This window comes from Procambarus clarkii, chromosome 70 (assembly GCF_040958095.1).
Source record: "Procambarus clarkii isolate CNS0578487 chromosome 70, FALCON_Pclarkii_2.0, whole genome shotgun sequence".
NCBI classification, from domain to species: domain Eukaryota; kingdom Metazoa; phylum Arthropoda; class Malacostraca; order Decapoda; family Cambaridae; genus Procambarus; species Procambarus clarkii.
This window is the reverse complement of record NC_091219.1, coordinates 23,852,995-23,871,854: the sequence shown is the minus strand read 5'-3', so window position 1 is coordinate 23,871,854 and position 18,860 is coordinate 23,852,995. Positions and strand designations below refer to the sequence as shown.

At 44.0% G+C, this 18,860-nt stretch overlaps 1 protein-coding gene across 2 annotated transcripts in view; it reads left to right on the top strand.

The window, feature by feature from the left end:
* Nucleotides 1-515: 515 nt before the first annotated feature.
* LOC123744894 (U11/U12 small nuclear ribonucleoprotein 48 kDa protein) overlaps nt 516-18,860 on the top strand; it is a 45,112-nt gene continuing 26,767 nt past the window's right edge. Inside the window, exons 1-2 of one of the 2 annotated variants that reach the window (XM_069311681.1) lie at nt 516-618; nt 9,811-9,922. In XM_069311681.1, coding sequence (XP_069167782.1) covers nt 610-618; nt 9,811-9,922 — 121 coding nt within the window. In that variant the 5' untranslated portion in view covers nt 516-609. Of the gene's footprint in view, nt 619-1,065; nt 1,583-9,810; nt 9,923-18,860 lie in introns of those variants that run through there. The other variant, XM_045725119.2, reaches the window with a different exon arrangement.

Sequence of the window (18,860 nt, the reverse complement as noted above, 5' to 3'; positions counted from 1 at the left end):
AAATTGCTATATCATTGGTCTCCAACATGATATATTTCCTTTGATGCACTCACAATAACGATTATAGCTCTGTCTTTCTGGAGGCATGTAATATTTTAGGCTTTATTAGCGTATCTTTGTTAATTACACAACATATTGGCAAGTGCGTAGGCGTCTGCACTCCATGACCGAAAAGTTACTGAACGCCACTATAAAAACATATATATCTTCACTTGACCTTTAAATATGTCTAATGTAATGTATTTAAAATAAAGCTTATATTTCTATCTTTCTTAAGACGTGTAAAACATTTGTGTTTATTAACGAATTTACGTAAAATAAACATTCTTCTGAGAGAGTTGCTCTGTCGCTCAGTCTATGCGGGGGTCGGAGCTCGGGATTATTAAAATACACGAATCTTCATTAGAACTTTAATTATGTCTATGATAAAGTGTTTAAAATGAGCCTTATATTCCTATCTTTCTTGAGGCATATAAAAAATTTACGATTATTTACAAATTTACGTGAAATAAGCATTGTTCTGAGAGAGAGTTGCTCCGTCGATCGATCTGTCCGGAGTCGGAGCTCGGCTATTATAAAAGTACACGTATCTTCGCTTTAAATTTAAATATGCCCATGGTAAGGTATTTAGAACGAAGCTTATATATCTGTCTTTCTTGTGACATATAAAACTCTTACGTTTATTAAGGAATCTGCGTGAAATAGGCATGGTTCTGAGATGAATGCTGCGGTTTTCGAGTTTGACGAGCGATGAAAACTGCCACTTTTATACAACTACAAATATCTTCGGTTTTACTTAAAATATTTGTCTGGTAGAGGTTTTACATATAGATCGCGTTTCTGTCTTTCTTCTGACTAATAAATAATTTTGGTTTAATCAGTTATCAAGATGTTTTCAACAATATTCTTTCAGCGTTCGTCTTTTCCAACTTGGGCGACCCTTTTGGAAGCGCGATACTTGGGTTAACCCATCCTATAGTTGGGTCTGTTTCCAACTGGGGTTCGAATATACTTAAGAAAGGCATCCGAGACTACAGTAGACGATTTGACCATTCCCCCCCCCCCCACCCCACCGCCAAGGATCAGCTGACGCCATAAACACAACATGCTTCCCTGCAGTGCAGCAAATATCTCTCGGTGTGTGTTTAGTCGCCGCTCTTCTATCTACACCACAAGGCAATGAACTCTTTTGAAACCTTGTCATTCTCAACATAAACACGTCTCCCAACATTAGTACTAGTGCAGTCATCGGGGAGGATAAAGACGCTTCACGCAAACTGCAATTACAATCAAGAAGACGAACAGTGTGATGAAGAACTGGACTTTTGTTCATGAGTTTGATAACGGTACAGAGTACTTGCCAGGATTTAATTTACTCGTGTTTGTAAGGTCCTAAATGCTTAACGATATGGCATACCAGACGGTAAAAACGTCCCGTGAAGATTACTTGGGAAGGCTGAAACGTTTCATACAGTCGTCAAGTGATGTAGTCAAGAAATTTTCCTTAGAGATGGGCTGGAGATCATCACTCGACAGAGCCATGTCACAGCCAGAAGAATCATCATCATTTAATTGTACTCGGGTATGTTACTATATTGTATGTTACTAATTAATATTGTGTATTGTGTTCCGAACCATAATGGAACCTGACTCAAGTATCAATTGGGTCAACCCATGTGTTCGATTTCCAAAAGGATCGCCCATGTTGGAATAGGCGAGTGTCCCAAGAATATTTATTTATTTATTTATTTATTTATTTATTTATTTATTTATTTATTTATTTATTTATTTATTTATTTATTTATTTATTTATATATATACAAGAAGGTACATTGGGTTTGTGAGAATACATTGGATAGTACAGTATTTACATTCTTGTAAAGCCACTAGTACGCACAGCGTTTCGGGCAGGTCCTTAATCTAGCAGATAATTTTAAGTAGGTAATTTCAATCAGAATTGATAAATGATAAAGATACATTACAAGAGAAAAATGAGATGAGAGAGATAAGTAGGTATATTAAAGCATATTGTTATATTAAAGCTCTGATTGATTACATTGACAGCTTGATTAGTAATTTAAACAAGGTTAATAGACACCATACAGCAGATTGACAGCACATATAAGACAGCAATGATCACAATGGTAAAGATGTTCAAATTGGGAACATAAAGGTTGGGAGATTGGGTAGCAATTGATACAGTGCAATTTTAAGGCAAAAAGTGAAAAACTATGAAGATGAAATTAGGTACTTTTTAGTATTGATTTTGAATGATGTAAAAGTTGGACAGCTTTTCAATTCAGTAGGGAGTGAGTTCCATAAACTGGGTCCCTTTATTTGCATAGAGTGTTTACACAGATTAAGTTTAACTCTGGGGATATCAAAGAGATATTTATTTCTGGTGTGGTGATAATGGGTCCTATTACATCTGTCCAAGAAGAGTTTCAGACAAGGATTTGCATTTAAGAACAGGGTTTTGTAAATGTAGTTGACACAAGAGAATTTGTGGAGTGAGATTATGTTTAGCATGTTTAGGGAGTTAAACAAGGGGGCTGTGTGTTGTCTGAAAGCAGAATTTGATATTATTCTGATAGCAGATTTTTGCTGGGTGATGATGGACTTGAGGTGGTTTGCAGTGGTTGAACCCCATGCACAGATACCATAGTTGAGATAGGGATAGATTAGTGCATAATATAGAGAGATGAGAGCAGAGTTAGGAACAATATCTGATTTTGGAGAGTATACCAACTGTTTTAGAGACTTTCTTAGTTATGTGTTGTATGTGGGTACTGAAGTTGAGTCTCTTGTCTAGGAATATGCCAAGAAACTTTCCATCATTTTTATTGCTAATGTTTACATTGTCAATCTGAAGCTGAATTGCATTTGTAGATTTGCTTCCTGTTGTTGAAAACATCTTAATAACTTACTAACCAAAAATCTTTTTATGTCAGAACACAGAAACAGGATCTATTATGTGAAACCTCTATAGGACAATATTTAAAGTAAAACCGGAAATATTTGTAGTTGTGTGAAAGTTACATTTTTGATCGTTCGGTGAGGTCGAAACCCTGCAATATTCCCCGCATCTCGGAACAATGCTTATTTCACGCAGATTCGTTAACCACCATGCTGTGGCGAGTTTGTGGAATTCCCTCTGTGCGCATGAAATAAAGTGTTCCCAAAAAATAATTTTTTCTTCGTAAAATGATAAATTCCCTTCCCTAAACATGTCTATGTAAAAATAAATACCAAATTCCACTTACTTTGGCTGTGGGGATGTGGACAAGGTGCGTTGTGACGTCATCAGAGCCTGGTCGCCAGTGCATAAATCTCCCAGACATGGTCGCGCGGGCCATTCAAGCACTAGGTATTGCCACAAATATATTTTCAATTATTAAGTAGGTTTTAATATTAATATTAAAATATATTTCCAATGTGGTTTTATTTGTTTTTTTTTTATCGTATACGATGCATATTTGTGTTCTTTACAATATGTATACAGTAGAATGTTCATAATGTTCCATGGAAACTGTGATACATGTGTCAATAATGTGTCCACAATAAATGTTTATTGTTGCAATAATACTTGTTAAAAATTCACTAAAATTACAATATGTACAGTTTCACAAACAATTTACACAGTAACACACTGTATTACACACATATTATAGAGGCTATTCAGTTTGGAGACGTGACAGGAAAACTAGGAAGGGAGGAGGAGTGGCTGTACTGGTGAAAACACACCTGAAGGTAAGAGAGTTAATATTTGAAAACCCTCGAGATATTGACATAATGGCATTGCAGATCTGGAATCAGGATGATAAGCTGATAATTTTAAATGCCTACAGCCCACCAGCAAGCAACACATGGACAAAGGAAGAACTGGATGACAAACGAGAGGGCCTCATAATGGTCATGAGAGATATTATTGCACAAGCAGATAAAGATAAATCACGACTGCTGATACTGGGGGACTTCAACTTTAAAGCAATAGACTGAGAGGCCTATGAAGCAAGAACAGAGGACTTTTGGACATGCAGATTTGTGAACCTCATTCTGGAGACATTCTTGTATCAACACACAAAGCAGGCCACAAGAATGAGGGAAGGAGATGTACCGTCAGTACTGGATCTAGTATTCACCAGGAAAGAAGAAGAGATATTTGACATTCAGTACCTTCCTCCCTTGGGAAAGATGATCACGTCCTGTTAGACATTAATTATGCTTTAAGATATCATCTAGAAGAAAATGGGGACATTGAAACAGTTGATAAACTTGATTTAAGGAGAGGTCACTATGGGAAACTTCAAAATTTTTTTAATGAGTGTAAATGGACAGACTTGTTGCTAGGCAGGGAAGTTAATGTAAATAAATGTAAATGTAAATAAATGTAAATGTAAATAAATGTAAATGTAAATAAAGTATGCCAAATTTTTAAAAATATACGAGGATAGGCACACAAACATTCATACCAAAACCCAAAATGCAGGGCAGAAAACAGGATTGGTTCAGCAGAAATTGTGAGAGCTTTCATTTTTCATTTTATACCCGCATTTTGGGTGAGGTGATATGTTACAACAGTTTTGGATGAGGTGAACAAAACTTTCAACACAGGATAGAACACGAAACAATGGGTATTGAAGGTAAGAATGGAAGTAATTGCAGAGGCCTATTGGCCCATATTTCTTGATGCTTCTATATTGGAGCGGAGTCTTGAAGTGGGTAGAATATAGTTGTGCATTAATTGGCTGTTGATTGCTGGTGTTGACTTCTTGATGTGTAGTGCTCGGCTGCTGGCCTACCTCGACGACTGGCTGGTCTGGGCTCTCAGCCGGTCCTCTTGTCAGCTCGCTAGGAATTTGGTTATTTCCCAGCTTGCCGGGTTTGGGTTCTTGGTGAATTGGAGGAAGTCCCATTCAGTTCCATCCCAGATTCGGACTTGGCTGAGGCTTATTTGGGACCACTTCCTTGTCTCTCCCCCTGGAGTCTCCCCTTAGGCTGCGGTCCCGCCTTTGCCTATTTCTGGGGGGCTCCTGGGTCACTCGGCAGTTGCTCGAGGGTATGTACTCACCTAGTTGTACTCACCTAGTTGTGTTTGCGGGGGTTGAGCTCTGGCTCTTTGGTCCCGCCTCTCAACTGTCAATCAACTGGTAATTACCTAAGTGTAATTACCTAAGTGTAGTTACAGGATGAGAGCTACGCTTGTGGTGTCCCGTCTTCCCAGCACTCTGTCATATAACGCTTTGAAACTACTGACAGTTTTGGCCTCCACCACCTTCTCACCTAACTTGTTCCAACCGTCTACCACTCTGTTTGCGAAAGTGAATTTTCTTATATTTCTTCGGCATCTGTGTTTAGCTAGTTTAAATCTATGACCTCTTGTTCTTGAAGATCCAGGTCTCAGGAAATCTTCCCTATCGATTTTATCAATTCCTGTTACTATTTTGTATGTAGTGATCATATCACCTATTTTTCTTCTGTCTTCTAGTTTTGGCATATTTAATGCCTCTAACCTCTCCTTGTAGCTCTTGCCCTTCAGTTCTTGTACAGATTCCTGAGCCTACTGGGCTCTATCATATCTACATTTGAAACTGTGTATGGAGTCAGCCTCCACCACAACACTACTTAATGCATTCCATTTCTTAACTACCCTGACACTGAAAAAATTCTTTCTAATGTCTCTGGCTCATCTGGGTACTAAGTTTCCACCTGTGTCCCCTTGTTCGTGTTCCACCCGCACTAAAGAGTTTGTCTTTGTCCACCCTGTCAATTCCCCTGAGAATTTTGTTGGTGGTTATCATGTCTCCCCTTACTCTTCTGTTTTCCAGGGTTGTGAGGTTCAGCTCTCTTAGCCTTTCCTCGTAACTCATTTCTCTCGGTTCCGGGACCAGTCTGGTGGCATACCTCTGAATCTTCTCTAACTTCATCTTGTGTTTAACTAGGTATGGACTCCAGGCTGGAGCTGCATACTCCAGGATTGGTCTTACATAAGTGGTATACAGGGTCCTGAATGATTTCCTTACACAAGTTTCTAAAGGCAGTTCTTATATTGGCCAGTCTAGCATATGCTGCTGATGATATCCGTTTGATGTGGGGCCTCTGGGGACAGGTTTGGTGTGATATCGACCCCCAGATCTTTCTCTCTATTTGACTCTTGTAGGATTTCACCTCCCAGATGGTACCTTTTGTTCAGCCTTCTGCTCCCTTCGCCTAATTTCATTACTTTACACTTTCCTGAGTTGAACTTTAGAACGGAATGGACGGTCGATGCCGACTCCTTCAATTGGCTCTGCCCGTCGTTTGGGCACCCGGATGTGGACCTTTTTGCGTCTGCATAGTCGAGGTGTCTTTCGGTATATGTAGCACCCTTCCCCAGACTGTGACGCCGTCGTGGTCGATGCCTTTTGACAGGACTAGTTGAGGTGGGGGTTCCTGTACCTCTTTCTCTTTCTCCCAGTTCAGCTGTTGTTCCAGGTCCTGGCTCGCTTGGAGACTTACCAGGGGAGAATAGTCCTCTTGGCCTCTTGGTGGCGGGCCCAGCCTTGGTTTCAGGCACTGCTTGCTCGGTGTCCGCACCCGGAAGTTTTCCCGTGGCTCCGCCTCTTTCAGCAGATCGGTCTGGTCTGTCACGTGGTTGGTTCGATCTTCTTCTCGAGTCTTGGCGTTTGGTCTTTTTGACTCTGGTCTATCAACATCTGTATGGTGATCAGGTAGCGTCCTTGATGGTGTCCCACCTGCGGGCTTCATCTTGGCGGCAGTATGAATGAAAGGTCCTGGCGGACCTTTCATTTCATTCTCTTGCTTCGTAGGTATTCTTTGCTCTCGGTTCGGGTTGCATTGTCTTTTTCTCTTATGGTTATTTCAGGACTCATCTTGTGCCTAATACTGTTCCCCTCATATCATGCGGTGCTGGCGGAGCAGCTTCAGCTTGCTTTTGATATTGATGTTAGTTCTGTGCCATTTCGCAAGTTGTCTCGTGCATTGTTTCATCTCAAGTCCTGGTCCTTGGATCGGATGCTTTCCTTTCTCTCTTCTCCTCGGTTTGTTGTGGGCCCCTTCGGTTCAGGATTGTTTTTCCAAGGCTCTCTTTTTTTTTTTTTTTTTTTTCCTGTTGGCATTGGCCTCTGGGATATGGGTTGGGGAGCTTCATGCTCTCCTCTGGCGCTGGGGTTTCTGCTCTTTCGGTCCCCGTGATAGGTTTGTTCCCTTGCAGCTGTCTCCTTTTCTGGCGAAGAATGAGACGGCTGCTTTCCGGAGGGGTCCTTGGGTTGTTGATGCTTGGTTGGTCAGGCCGGAGGTGCATTGTGTGTTGTGTCTGGTTGCGTCTTTCTGCCGTTATTTGCACGCCACGACTTCCATGTCCTGGGATGCACTTTGGGTTGATCCGGTTTCCCTTCTTCCCTGTTCCATTGTGTGGGGTCTCTCAGGTCGTCCACAGGGTTATTCGGTCAAGCAAGCCTGCGGTCTATCCCAGTGCCCACGATGTTCGTAAGTGCTCTTGCGGCCAACTTTGGCAACATGTCTTGGGCTGACATTCGGACATGGGGGTTTTTGCAGGGTCGAACAGGGTCCTGGCTGCGCGTTACTTAATGTTCTGGGTCCTCGTCGGGCCTGTCGCTTTTGGTCAGTGGTTGCAGCCAGTTGTTTCAGCTTCGCGTTAAGTAAGGGACAAGAGGGGCTTACACCTCCCTGGGAAGGGGGCTGCTGTGCAGACGGCGGTGCGGCGACGTGGTGACGTCATGCTCATTTGCCCGTTTTTTGTTTGGGGAGTTCTGTCCACTAGTTCAGCTCTCAGTAGCAATTTCTTAACCAGAATAGGGGTTTATTTTGGGATGCTTAACTCTCTGGGCTCCTGACACGGTCGATGGCAGACATAGAATGCTTCCAACCACATTTTTTTTTTTTATAGGCCATTACTCCTCGTGTGTTAAAAATTCACTAAAATTACAATATGTACAGTTTCACACACTATTTACCCAGTAACATACTGCATTACACAGTACTTTGGAAGTGAGTAATAATCAACGAAGTAGTCCATGGTACACAGCGCGACTTCGCTCTCGTTGCACCAGGTACAGATAGATTTTCGCTTCCTGTTTCTTCGTTCTGTGTGCTTGCAAATAATGCATTCACGTGCACCCTTGGCTTTAGTACCTGTAGGTGGTATGTAGCCATGCTTGTAAAGAGTAAGGTAGTCTTGAAAAGATTATAGGAAAAGATCAATTTGTAAGGTAGTTGTGAAAAGATCGCTTTGTAAGGTCCCACACAGGAAGAGATTCAGCCAACCTCAAAGAGTGTCTATTAGTCCAGAAGAGATTCAGCCAGCCTCAAAGAGTGTCCGTCAGTCAAGAAGAGATTCAGCTATTCATGAAAATATTTATGGAAAACACCACCATGGAAGCCACTAACACTGTTTATCTATGCGACTTGTATCAGATGCATCATCACTGAACGCAGAAAACGATTCATATATGTATCATCTATATAAATTGGAGATAGCATAGGTGGGCAAGGGTGGCACTCAGAGCTACAACTGGATACACTCACTGTATCGTTGTCATAGGTGCTGTATCACTTGCATCCGATCTTTGTGTGAGGTCCTTATTGCACCTAGGTTCACCAATATTATGACTCTTATGTTCTTCAAACAATAAGGATTGAATTTCACCGACAGCGCGCAATCTTTCAACACTGTGTCGGACAGGTGTTTGGGAGCCAGAGGCGTGTGTGCCACCCATGGTTGCTCACTCAGTACTAACCCAGCCAGCAGTCCTAGGGCATTCTGGGAATTTTTTCCAAGATGGCTTAGCATAGAAGAGAGATCATAGCTTAGCATAGATGCATAGGCGAGATAAAACGCCTAAATTATTGGAATTGTCTCAAAGGTCTCCAAATGTACTCTCTAGAAAGGAGACGAGAGAGATACCAAATAATATACACATGGAAAATACTGGAGGGCCAGGTCCCAAATGTACAAAGTAAAATAACAACGTACTGGAGTGAACAATATGGAAGAAAATGCAAGATTGAACCAGTGAAGAGCAGAGGTGCCATAGGCACAATCAGAGAGCACTGTATAAACATCAGAGGTCCGCAGTTGTTTAACGTCCTCCCAGTGACTATAAGAAATATTGCCGGAACAACCGTGGACATCTTCAAGAGAAAACTGGACTGTTTTCTAAGAGAAGTTCCGGATCAGCCGGGCTGTGGTGGGTATGTGGCCCTGCAGGCCGCTCCAAGCAACAGCCTGGTGGACCAAACTCTCACAAGTCGAGCCTGGCCTGGGGCCGGGCTTGGGGAGTAGAAGAACTCCCAGAACCCCATCAAGCAGGCTGCCTCTCACTGGAGGTCCTAAGAGTCCATTTTGTACACAACCAACCTCGCACACATTTAGAATGGGTACGAAAAAATAAGAGTTTTCTCGGTTGGCGCAGTTTCCCACCGACCGAGAATAATCGGTTGGCACAATTCAGTGGTTAAAGAACAAGAGATCATAGATTTAAACTAATGAAACAAGACTGCCGGAGAAATGTAAGAAAATTCACTTGTGGAAATAGAGTGGTCGACGGTTGGAACGAGTTAGGTGAGAAGGTGGTGGAGGCCAAAACCATCAGTAATTTCAAAGCGTTATATGACAAGAGTGCTGGGAAGTTTTGGACACCACGAGTGTAGCTCTCATCCTGTAACTACACTTATATAATTACACATACAGTAATTTCAATATCTTTATTTTGTATTCTATTTTACAGTGTTTTATATAATTACACATACAGTAATTTTAATATCATTATTTTGTATTCTATTTTACAGCGTCGCTGGTCATCTGGAAAGGGTATGAATACACAAATGCACAATGAGTACAGTGCTGAGCCTTTCCTGCCTTCAGACTTTGTCTCCTCAGCATCCAACATTGTCACTATTGGTATGAAGTAATGTTTTATCCTGACTCTTTTTATGAAGACTTACCACATGATGCTAAGAAATATAATAATAATATTAACCATAATAATGTACTAATGTGTACATTGGTTTGAATATTAGGAAATTTTTGTATATCAATATTTTTTGTCAATTGCTTTTGTATGCAGATTCTGGGGAGAGCCCCTTCGGCTTCCCGTAGCTATCCGGGCAGATATGAATGTTTTAAACCCTGGCATCAGTCAGTGAATGGAGTTCTTAGGCCTACTGAAGATGAGCCAGAACCTGGCTCCCTCAGAGAGGCACGAGGAGCAATGGCCTATAGAAACTCCAATGTGGCTGGAAGCATTCTATGTCTGCCATCGACTGGGTCAGGCACCCAGAAAGGTAGGCGCCCCAAAATAAACCCTATCTGGTTAAGAAATTGCTACTGAAAGCCGAACTGTTGGACAGAACTCTGCAAGTGAGAAATGAGCAAACGAGCATGACATCACAACCTTCACCGTGCTGCTGTCTGTGCAGCTTCCTCCTTCCCGGGATTGGGAAGGGGGAGGGGGGCTCCAGACCCCATTGCCGCCTATCCACCTCCAGGTCTGTGGCTGATGTGAGACTTGGCGGTCGTGCGACTCTGACTCCAGAAATTTTCTAGTGCTGTGCCTTGTGATATGGTCCTGTCCTGTAGTGGTGTGCGAGCTAGGAGGATTTTCACAAGTACTCAGGCTGCATGCGCCTAGGGTTACCTTCCCTAAGTACCCTGTAAGTACAGTACTACCTTTGCAGCTTGGGTGTTATCTTCGACAAATTGCTTGGGTTCTACCTCCTTGGGGTCTTTTGCTGCTCGGTGATTACTCGCCCTTGGGGTCAGCTAGGGTGTTTCATGCACCACTGTTTGTCTCAGGGTAGGGGTAGTTTTCGTCACTGGTAAGGGCGCGAGGTCTTGTGCAGCTTGTTTTCACCATAATACAGCAGCCCGCTATGGGGCTGGGTCATTGTGCTCTTGTGGGGTTTTTCTTTTATTTTTGTTCCTGACTGGTGGGGTGTCTGCCCCATGGTGTTGATACCTCTTAATATATATTGGTGGCCCTTCACTAGGTCCCTGTGAGTGTACACGTCCCAAGGGTTCAGCTATTAGTAGTTTGCTTGGTAGTTTGGAGTGCCAATTAGCAGTACCTTGCCTGGGCTTCCCATTGCAGAGCTTCTAAGGGCCCTGGATACCCCACGTTAGGGCTCAGTGGTCCGATGGCTGCGTCCCCTGAATCCTATCACACTTCGTGCGAGTTTGAAGATTGATCTGTCCTCTTGTCTCAGGATGACAAGTTGTGCAGTTTTCCTACACCAGTTGAACCTCTGTCGTGCTGCCTGTTGGGTCGGTGACTCCTTTGACTCCTGCGAGTAGTGTTCCTTGCTTGTTCTCCAGTTCACTCAATCCATTAATCTTGATATTTGGGTGCAGGCGGCTTCAGCATTGCATGCGCATTGTAGGCTGCTGCCGCATGCTAGGTTGTTTGCTCACATGGACTGTCAGATTTTGGTTATACGGACCCGGACTTGGGGGGGGGGGGTTATCTTGAGGTTATCTTGAGATGATTTCGGGGCTTTTTAGTGTCCCCGCGGCCCGGTCCTCGACCAGGCCTCCACCCCCAGGAAGCAGCCCGTGACAGCTGACTAACACCCAGGTACCTATTTTACTGCTAGGTAACAGGGGCATAGGGTGAAAGAAACTCTGCCCATTGTTTCTTGCCGGCGCCTGGGATCGAACCCAGGACCACAGGATCACAAGTCCAGTGTGCTGTCCGCTCGGCCGACCGGCTCCCTTCCCGGGGTCCCGCTAGTCACCTCGACTTTGGTTTCATCCGCGCCCCCCCTTATCCTACCCCTGCTATTGTTTGTCCAGTTCCTCCCCCCTCCCCCCCCCCCCCCCCCTGCACCTGGCTCCAAAACGTCTGAGGGTTTTGGAGTCGGGGCAGGGTTTAGTTGGTGGTGAGACTCGGGCTGTTTCAGTGGATGGCCCTTCAGATGTGACAATGGAGGCATTTGAGCCTGTTACTCCTGCTGGTGCTTCTGGGTCTGACCAGTGAGCCCCCTTCGTTCCAGCTTTTCTAGTAGACTCTGCCTTCTCTTTTGAAGCGGAGGGTTTGGAGGACGGCTCGGCCCCGGGTCCTGGTGTGAAGGTTCCCAGAGCGGGGAGGGGCTGACTTGGGGGGCTTGGGCCACGTTTGACCCCACTTGGGTTTTGGTACTCTCTGAGCAGGGCTTGTTGTTGCAGGGGATGGGTTTTTTTTGTCCCCCCCGTCCCTGTACGAGTTTGATGTGGCATTAGCTCCACCCCCGGGTTCGGTTCCGGGTTCCCTTGGGTACTTCGGTCCCTTCCTTCTGGAGGCTTTTGGTCTTACGCATCCTGCCCCATGATATGCAGTAGGCCTTTGCGGCTTACCTCCTGCATGACCCAGATTACGCCTCGATAATGGATCCTGCCTCTTATGAGTTTGGTTCTTCCTTTCCTTAATGGGTACGTTACGAGGTTCCAGAGTCATCTTGGTTAGCAGATTATCCTATCTTTTTCATTGAGGGTGTAGCATACGTTCTGTCGGTTCTGCGCGCTTGACTGGTGAGAGGCCCTGACGGTTTTTCAGGTTTACCTGGGGAGCGAGTTTGAATGCCTCATTGAATGTTTGTTCGCCCCTGCCTTTCCTCGGGATGTCAGCCTGGTACAGTTTCACGTGCAGGATTCCTCCCTTTTGGCTGCTCTGGTTGCTGAGGACTTGTGCATCCATGGCTATTTGGCTTCGGTCTTGCGTTTCTTTTCCCCTCTTGAGCTGTCTTTGGACAGGCTTGAGGAGGACATGTAGGCACTCGGGCTGATCCTGGGTTGGCGCGCTGGTCTCGGTGGTGCGGGCGTCGGCTGCTCTGTTAAAGCTGTTTGCGCCGATCTTGCAGGAGGCAGTGTCTGTTCTTTACTTCTGGTCTTGCATCTCATCAGGCAGTGCTCGCTCAATCCTTGGAATTTGCTTGGGCCCTGGCTCTTAGTTTTCTATGCCATTTTGTCCTTTGCTGTTTGCAGAGTCTGAAGTGGTGCAGTATCTGCAAGTGGCTTCTTCTAGTTGTCGTCCCATGTCGGATTTGTTGGTTCTCCAAGGGACCCATGGGGGGGTCTTCTCGGAAGGGTCATGCCAGGGCTCCGGGTTCCTCCCGTTGTGGTAGGCTAGTGGTGCCAGTTTCGGAACTGGCGCAGCCTTTGGAGGCAACGACAACTGGTCGGCATGGTGATCATTTTGCTCATAAGTCAACTTCTTGTAAGGAACGTCGGCCCTTTCGTGGTTCATCCCATTGACGAGGCGATTGGGGGGGGGGGGATGGCTCGCGCTGCTTGCTCATGCCTGTTCCCATGATTTGTGGGCTTTTCGAGTCGTTTCTTGCGGCCTGTGGTGGTGTTGGGTGGTTCCCTCCTCCTTCGAGGGATTCAGGGCTGGCGGGGCAGACCTCTTCTGCTCTGAGGCTCTGCTATGGCTGCTGTCCTGCTTTCAGCTGTTTCTGGAGCGCTCCCGGGTTATTCTTCTGCTCTGAGGCTCTGCTATGGCTGCTGTCCTGCTTTCAGCTGTTTCTGGAGCGCTCCCAGGTCACGAGGTAGTTGTACTAAGGTTTGTGCGGGAGTCTAAACTCTACCGTGTTGGTCTACCCGTCAGGCCGGGTTTGGCTTCGTCAGCTGTTGTGGTTTCTTTGGAGACGCCTCTTCCGCCTCTCTTGCTTTCGCTGGGTTTCGCCTCCGGGTGTCTTACGTCAGTTGCTTCGGGTTTCAAAGGGTTCAGTGCCTTGGCGCCTACCTGAGACCTCTCTCAATGTGTTCATGAATGCATCGTCTCTTGGCTGGGGCTTTGTGACCAGTGCTCACCAGGCCGGCCAGGGGGCAGTGTGGTCCGTCCTTCTGTCAGGCCTACAGCACAGTGCGGGAGTTCGCGGCCGTGTGGATATCGCTCGGGAGGGTTCGGGTCACTCGCGGATCAATGATCTGGCTCCATTCGGATTGCTCTCCAGTGGTTCATTGTCTGAACTGAGGGGTTCGATGCAATCCTTGGCTCTTCGGAGGTGGTCACTTCGGGTGACTCGTCTCGTCTTCGGGTTGGGGAGCTTCATGCTCTTCTCTAGCGCAGAGGTTTCTGTAATTTTGGTCCTGGTGGTAGGTTTCTTTGTTTGCAGCCGTCTCCTTCTTTTCTGGCGAAGAATGAGACGGCTGCTTTCTGGAGTGGTTCTTGGATTTTTGTGATGCTACGTTGGTTCGGCCGAGAGTGCATCATGTGTTGTGTCCGGTTGCGGCTCTTTGCCGTTAGCTGCGCGCCACGGCCTCGGTGGCTGGGGACGCACTTTGAGTTGACTCATTTTCCCTGTTCCAGGGTTCAGGTCTCCCAAGTCATCTGCAGGATTATTTGGTCCAGGCAGCCTTCTGTACCTGGACCACAGGCTGGGTCTGATGTCCAGGTAGCCTGTGGTGCCTGGTCCGAATACCGAATAATGACGTTTGTAAGTTTGCTGCATTGGCTGCTGTGTTTGATCATATGTCTTGGGTTGACATTCGGGCACAGGGTTTTTGGAGGTCGAACAGGGTCTTGACCGCTCGCTACCTAGTGTGTGTTCCTGGCCCTAGTCGAGCATGTGTTGCATTGGGTCGACAGTTGCAGCCAGTTAGTTGTCTCAATTTCGAGTTGAGGAGCGAGTGGCAACCGTTACTCGGGTAAGTCCCTCTTGTATTATCTTTGGTTAACCCTTGTGCTGCTAAGGGTCCTCTTGTATTATCTTTGGTTAACCCTTGTGCTGCTAAGGGTCATAATGGCTTCAACACCCACAGGCGCAACAAAAAAAAATAACAAAAAATTCTTTCGTCTTATAAAAGTGTTCATTTGTGTTCCCTAATCACGGGGAAAAAAAATCGTAGGTGGCATATTTTGGGTGCAATAGAGCGGGGAAGTGTGGCAAAAAAAAAAAAGAGGCGTTGGCAGAGCAGTCGCCAGACGAGGTCTGCTCCGCCCGAGCTGTCAGGCGGCAGTTGCCATAAAGATATTATTATCTAATTATTTCAATGTCTGATTTTTTCTTTGTTTTTTGCAGTAATATTATTCAATAGTGTGTATTGTGATATATTTATATAATAAAATGTGTGAACTATCACTGTAATCAAAATTATTGTGTTCATTTTAGTGATTCCATAATTATGTTCATAAAACAGTAAACAAATAGTTTTGCTGTTATTACACTATATACACACATGTTATATACAGTGGGGCCTTGACTTATGTTATAAATTTATGGGCTGATATGGGGGGGATGGAGTATTATGGAGAAGGGCCAGCAGTTAGAATCAAGATGTAACAGAGTAGTGACACAATTAGGCCTGGCCCCCAAGGAACATAGGTTCCTGTTTATGTCTTAAGGTTTTAGAACAGGTCTGTCGTCTGGGATACAATCAACTACGCCACTACAACAGGAGTAATGGATACACCTCAAAAAACTAACTTATTTATTAAACTCTCTTAACAACCCCCATATACATTAAATAACAATAACTACTTAACCACACTATATTACTTTAAAAGCCTTGGTCCACCTAGGCAGGATACAAGGTTTTACAATTAGGACAAGCTAGGGTAAAGTCTACTAGTGAAGAACTTTTAAGCTTGAGGTAGCTTAGGGTAATGAGCCCACGTGGTACCCTAACACAACACAACCCTTAGGGATACCCAAAACACTGGCTTATACTACACAATATCTACACAAGTCTTACAATTCCAGTAGTATGCACGGTTACACATGAAGGTACTTATCTTAGTAGTTACAGGAACTTAAGGTAAGGGAAAGGGAGAAGGAGGAAGAGAATCAAGGCAGAGTCGCCACAGAAAGTTGTGGACACCACGTTGCCAGACCAGAGAAGAACCTCAGCCTGCAGTCTGAGCTCTCTCCAGCTGACTCGCTGCCGGCCGACTACTCAGCTAATCGTACAGCAGCCCTCAATCCAAGTTTACTCAGACCTACTTTACTAATGCTTTCTATTCATTTGTAAACATAGTTGATCACTATTTTATTAATTAATAATCAACCACCAGCTCAGTCTTATTATGCTCTGTGAGAAACAATATTCATCTTACGTTTGGCAAGGGTGACGGGGATAAGGCATACTCCAAGTTTTAAGGGTCCCTGATATAAATATTATTGTAATTAAATATCCTTCTCACATGATCCAATTCTATGAATTATTGTAAGGTAAATATTTAAGAGCGCAAATTGACCTCTGGTTTCCATCTGAGGAACCCAGGGTCGTAACAACTTACGATGGTAATCCGTTCCCAGAGACGGATCGTAAGTCGAAATATTGTAAGTTGAAGCGATTTTTCCCATAAGAAATAAAGGGAATTGAATTAATCCGTTCCCCACCCTCCAAAATATTAACTTACAAATATATTTTATACTGAATACAATGTTTTTTTCTAACTACAATACAGTGCATATGGTTATCTTACCTCTATGGAGGACTCATGATACGTATGGAAGATGGTGAGGAGGGGGTAGGAGGAGAGGTGTTACTGTTTGGAAGGGGAGTCCCTTCCATTATAACATCAGGCAGTGATGACTTCTCTGGGGTACTCTCTCCTACGTTTTGCCTGCATACCACTAGGACCTGGTTGTGATTCACTGCTTGTTTGTCTCACTAAAAACGTTTCCAAAGATTTTTGTTTTCCATGTGTTTTAATTTTTGTCTGTAGTGAGGCATCACAGTGTCATTAAAAAGGTTAAGGCAATGGCCTACTGCACCGTGATTTGGGTGAGCTGTTTCAGCAAAAGTTTGCAATTTTCCCCATGCTGCACACATTTTCTTAATTAATGAGGAAGGGACATTCTGTACTGTCTCCTCCTCCCCTGAAGAAATTTCCTCGGTTGTCTCTTGTTGCTGCTCCTTTTGAAGTTCTTTGATGGTCAGTTCTTCGCTGTGTTCCTTCACCAGCTCGCAACACACAACACTCGGGACACTATGAATGCCACTTCTTTTTCTAAATTTCTCAAACCATCCCCTGCTTGCCTTAAACTCTTTCACATTTGCATCACTCGTTCCAGGGGTTTTCTTTAGTAGGTCTTCATGCAATTTCCTTGCTTTTTCACAAATGATGGCCTCAGAAATTCTATCACCAGCTAACTTCTTGCTGTGTATCCAAATTAATAATAACTGTTCAACATTCTCAAGTGTGTGTGTTCTATGTTTCGTGATTATTGATACGCCTTTTGTCACTTGGCACTCATAATGTCCTTTTTCTTAGCCAGTATGGTGGATATCGTTGACTGAGATTTGTTGTACTGCCTAGCTAGTTCAACAACCCGCACACCATCTTCATATTTACGAATGATCTCTTGTTTTTGCTCTATGGTCATCCTTACATGGGTTTTCATATGTTAAACCTTACCACTGACTTTCTTGGGACCCATGGCATGATATATAATAATTACTTTTATGTTCAAAAGCAAAAAATCACCACAAAAACGGAATTTTTTATAGGTGTGATCGTCACTAAGCAGGCAGCTGTAGTAAACTGAGGCAGGTCGGCCTGCATGACCGGGAAGCACGCACTCGGTCGACCCAAACGTGTACCAACAAATATCGTATGTCGAGTCGCATTTTTCGATCAAATTTACATCGTAACGCGAAATTATCGTAAGTTGGGGCAATCGTAAGTCGAGGTGCCACTGTATGTATCTGCATGTTTTGTTCACCATAACGAACCACTAAGTTGGTATTGTGAATCAAAAAGCAACGAAGAATGGCCGTCACACAAAAAGGTGACACCCCTAGGGTCAACACTTGCAGCAGAGGAGCTCCAGCATATTTCAACAATCCTAAGTATTGTAGTACAGGTTGATGGTAGTGAGTGGTGTCCCAGAGAACATAAAGGTATAGTGCTCTTGAAAAATAGATGAGATAACAGGAAAGTGCTAAGGGAAGTGAAAAATCGGATGAGAAAAAGTTGCCCTAGTGTTTACAGTGCAGAGAAGAACATTCAAGATGGCCACTGGCAAGGGGAAAAACAAAACAGAGCTTGATTTTGAGGGATTCAATGAAAAAAGCATTGATATTAGTAGTCTACATAACAAGTTGGTAAATTTAGATACTATAGTGAACTCTCATGTAGAAATAATTAGTAAATTGAAAGAAAGTAATGACCATTTGAATAGCAAAGTTTTATGTCTTGAGGGTTTAGTGAAAGACTTGTGCAAGGATAAGAATCAATTGGAAACAAATTGCAAAGCCATGGAAGAAGAAAATAAACTCTTAAAAATAGCTTTGGAAGAAGTTAAAGTAAATTTAAACATAAATGACTACAATAGGTTAGGCAAGGAAATTCAACAGGAGAAACAGCTTTTGTCAGCACAGATGGAGGAAGTTACACAGGGAATAGAACAGTGCAAGAAAGATATGCAACTCACTTATGCACAAGTGGCCAAGGAGAAGGAAAAAATAGAAGAAGCAGTAAAGGAAGTCAAACACTGCAGCAACCAAGATAAAACAAACATTAGGCTGGAAGTGAGAAAAGAATTGGCATCTAACCCGAAGTTGGTGCAAAACACAGTTGATCGGAGTAAGTCCCTGATCATTTTTGGCTGCAAAGAAAAGGCGATAATATCTAGGTCAGAAAGAGCTGTAGAAGAAGCTAAAGTAGTAGATAAAATTGTTGGCCTCGTGGAAGGTCTTACAACCATAGAGAATGTGTGCGACTACAGGAGAATAGGCAGGTACGTAAAAGGGAAAGATCGACCTTTGAGGATCACCCTAAACGGTGCCAAACAGATGGAAGAAGTACTAAGGAATGCTAGAAAATTGCAAAGTGATGAGGATGGGAAAGGGTGGTCGTTAAGGCGAGATCTTTCAAAAGAAGATAGAGAGAAGCTGAAACTGAACCTCGCCGAGG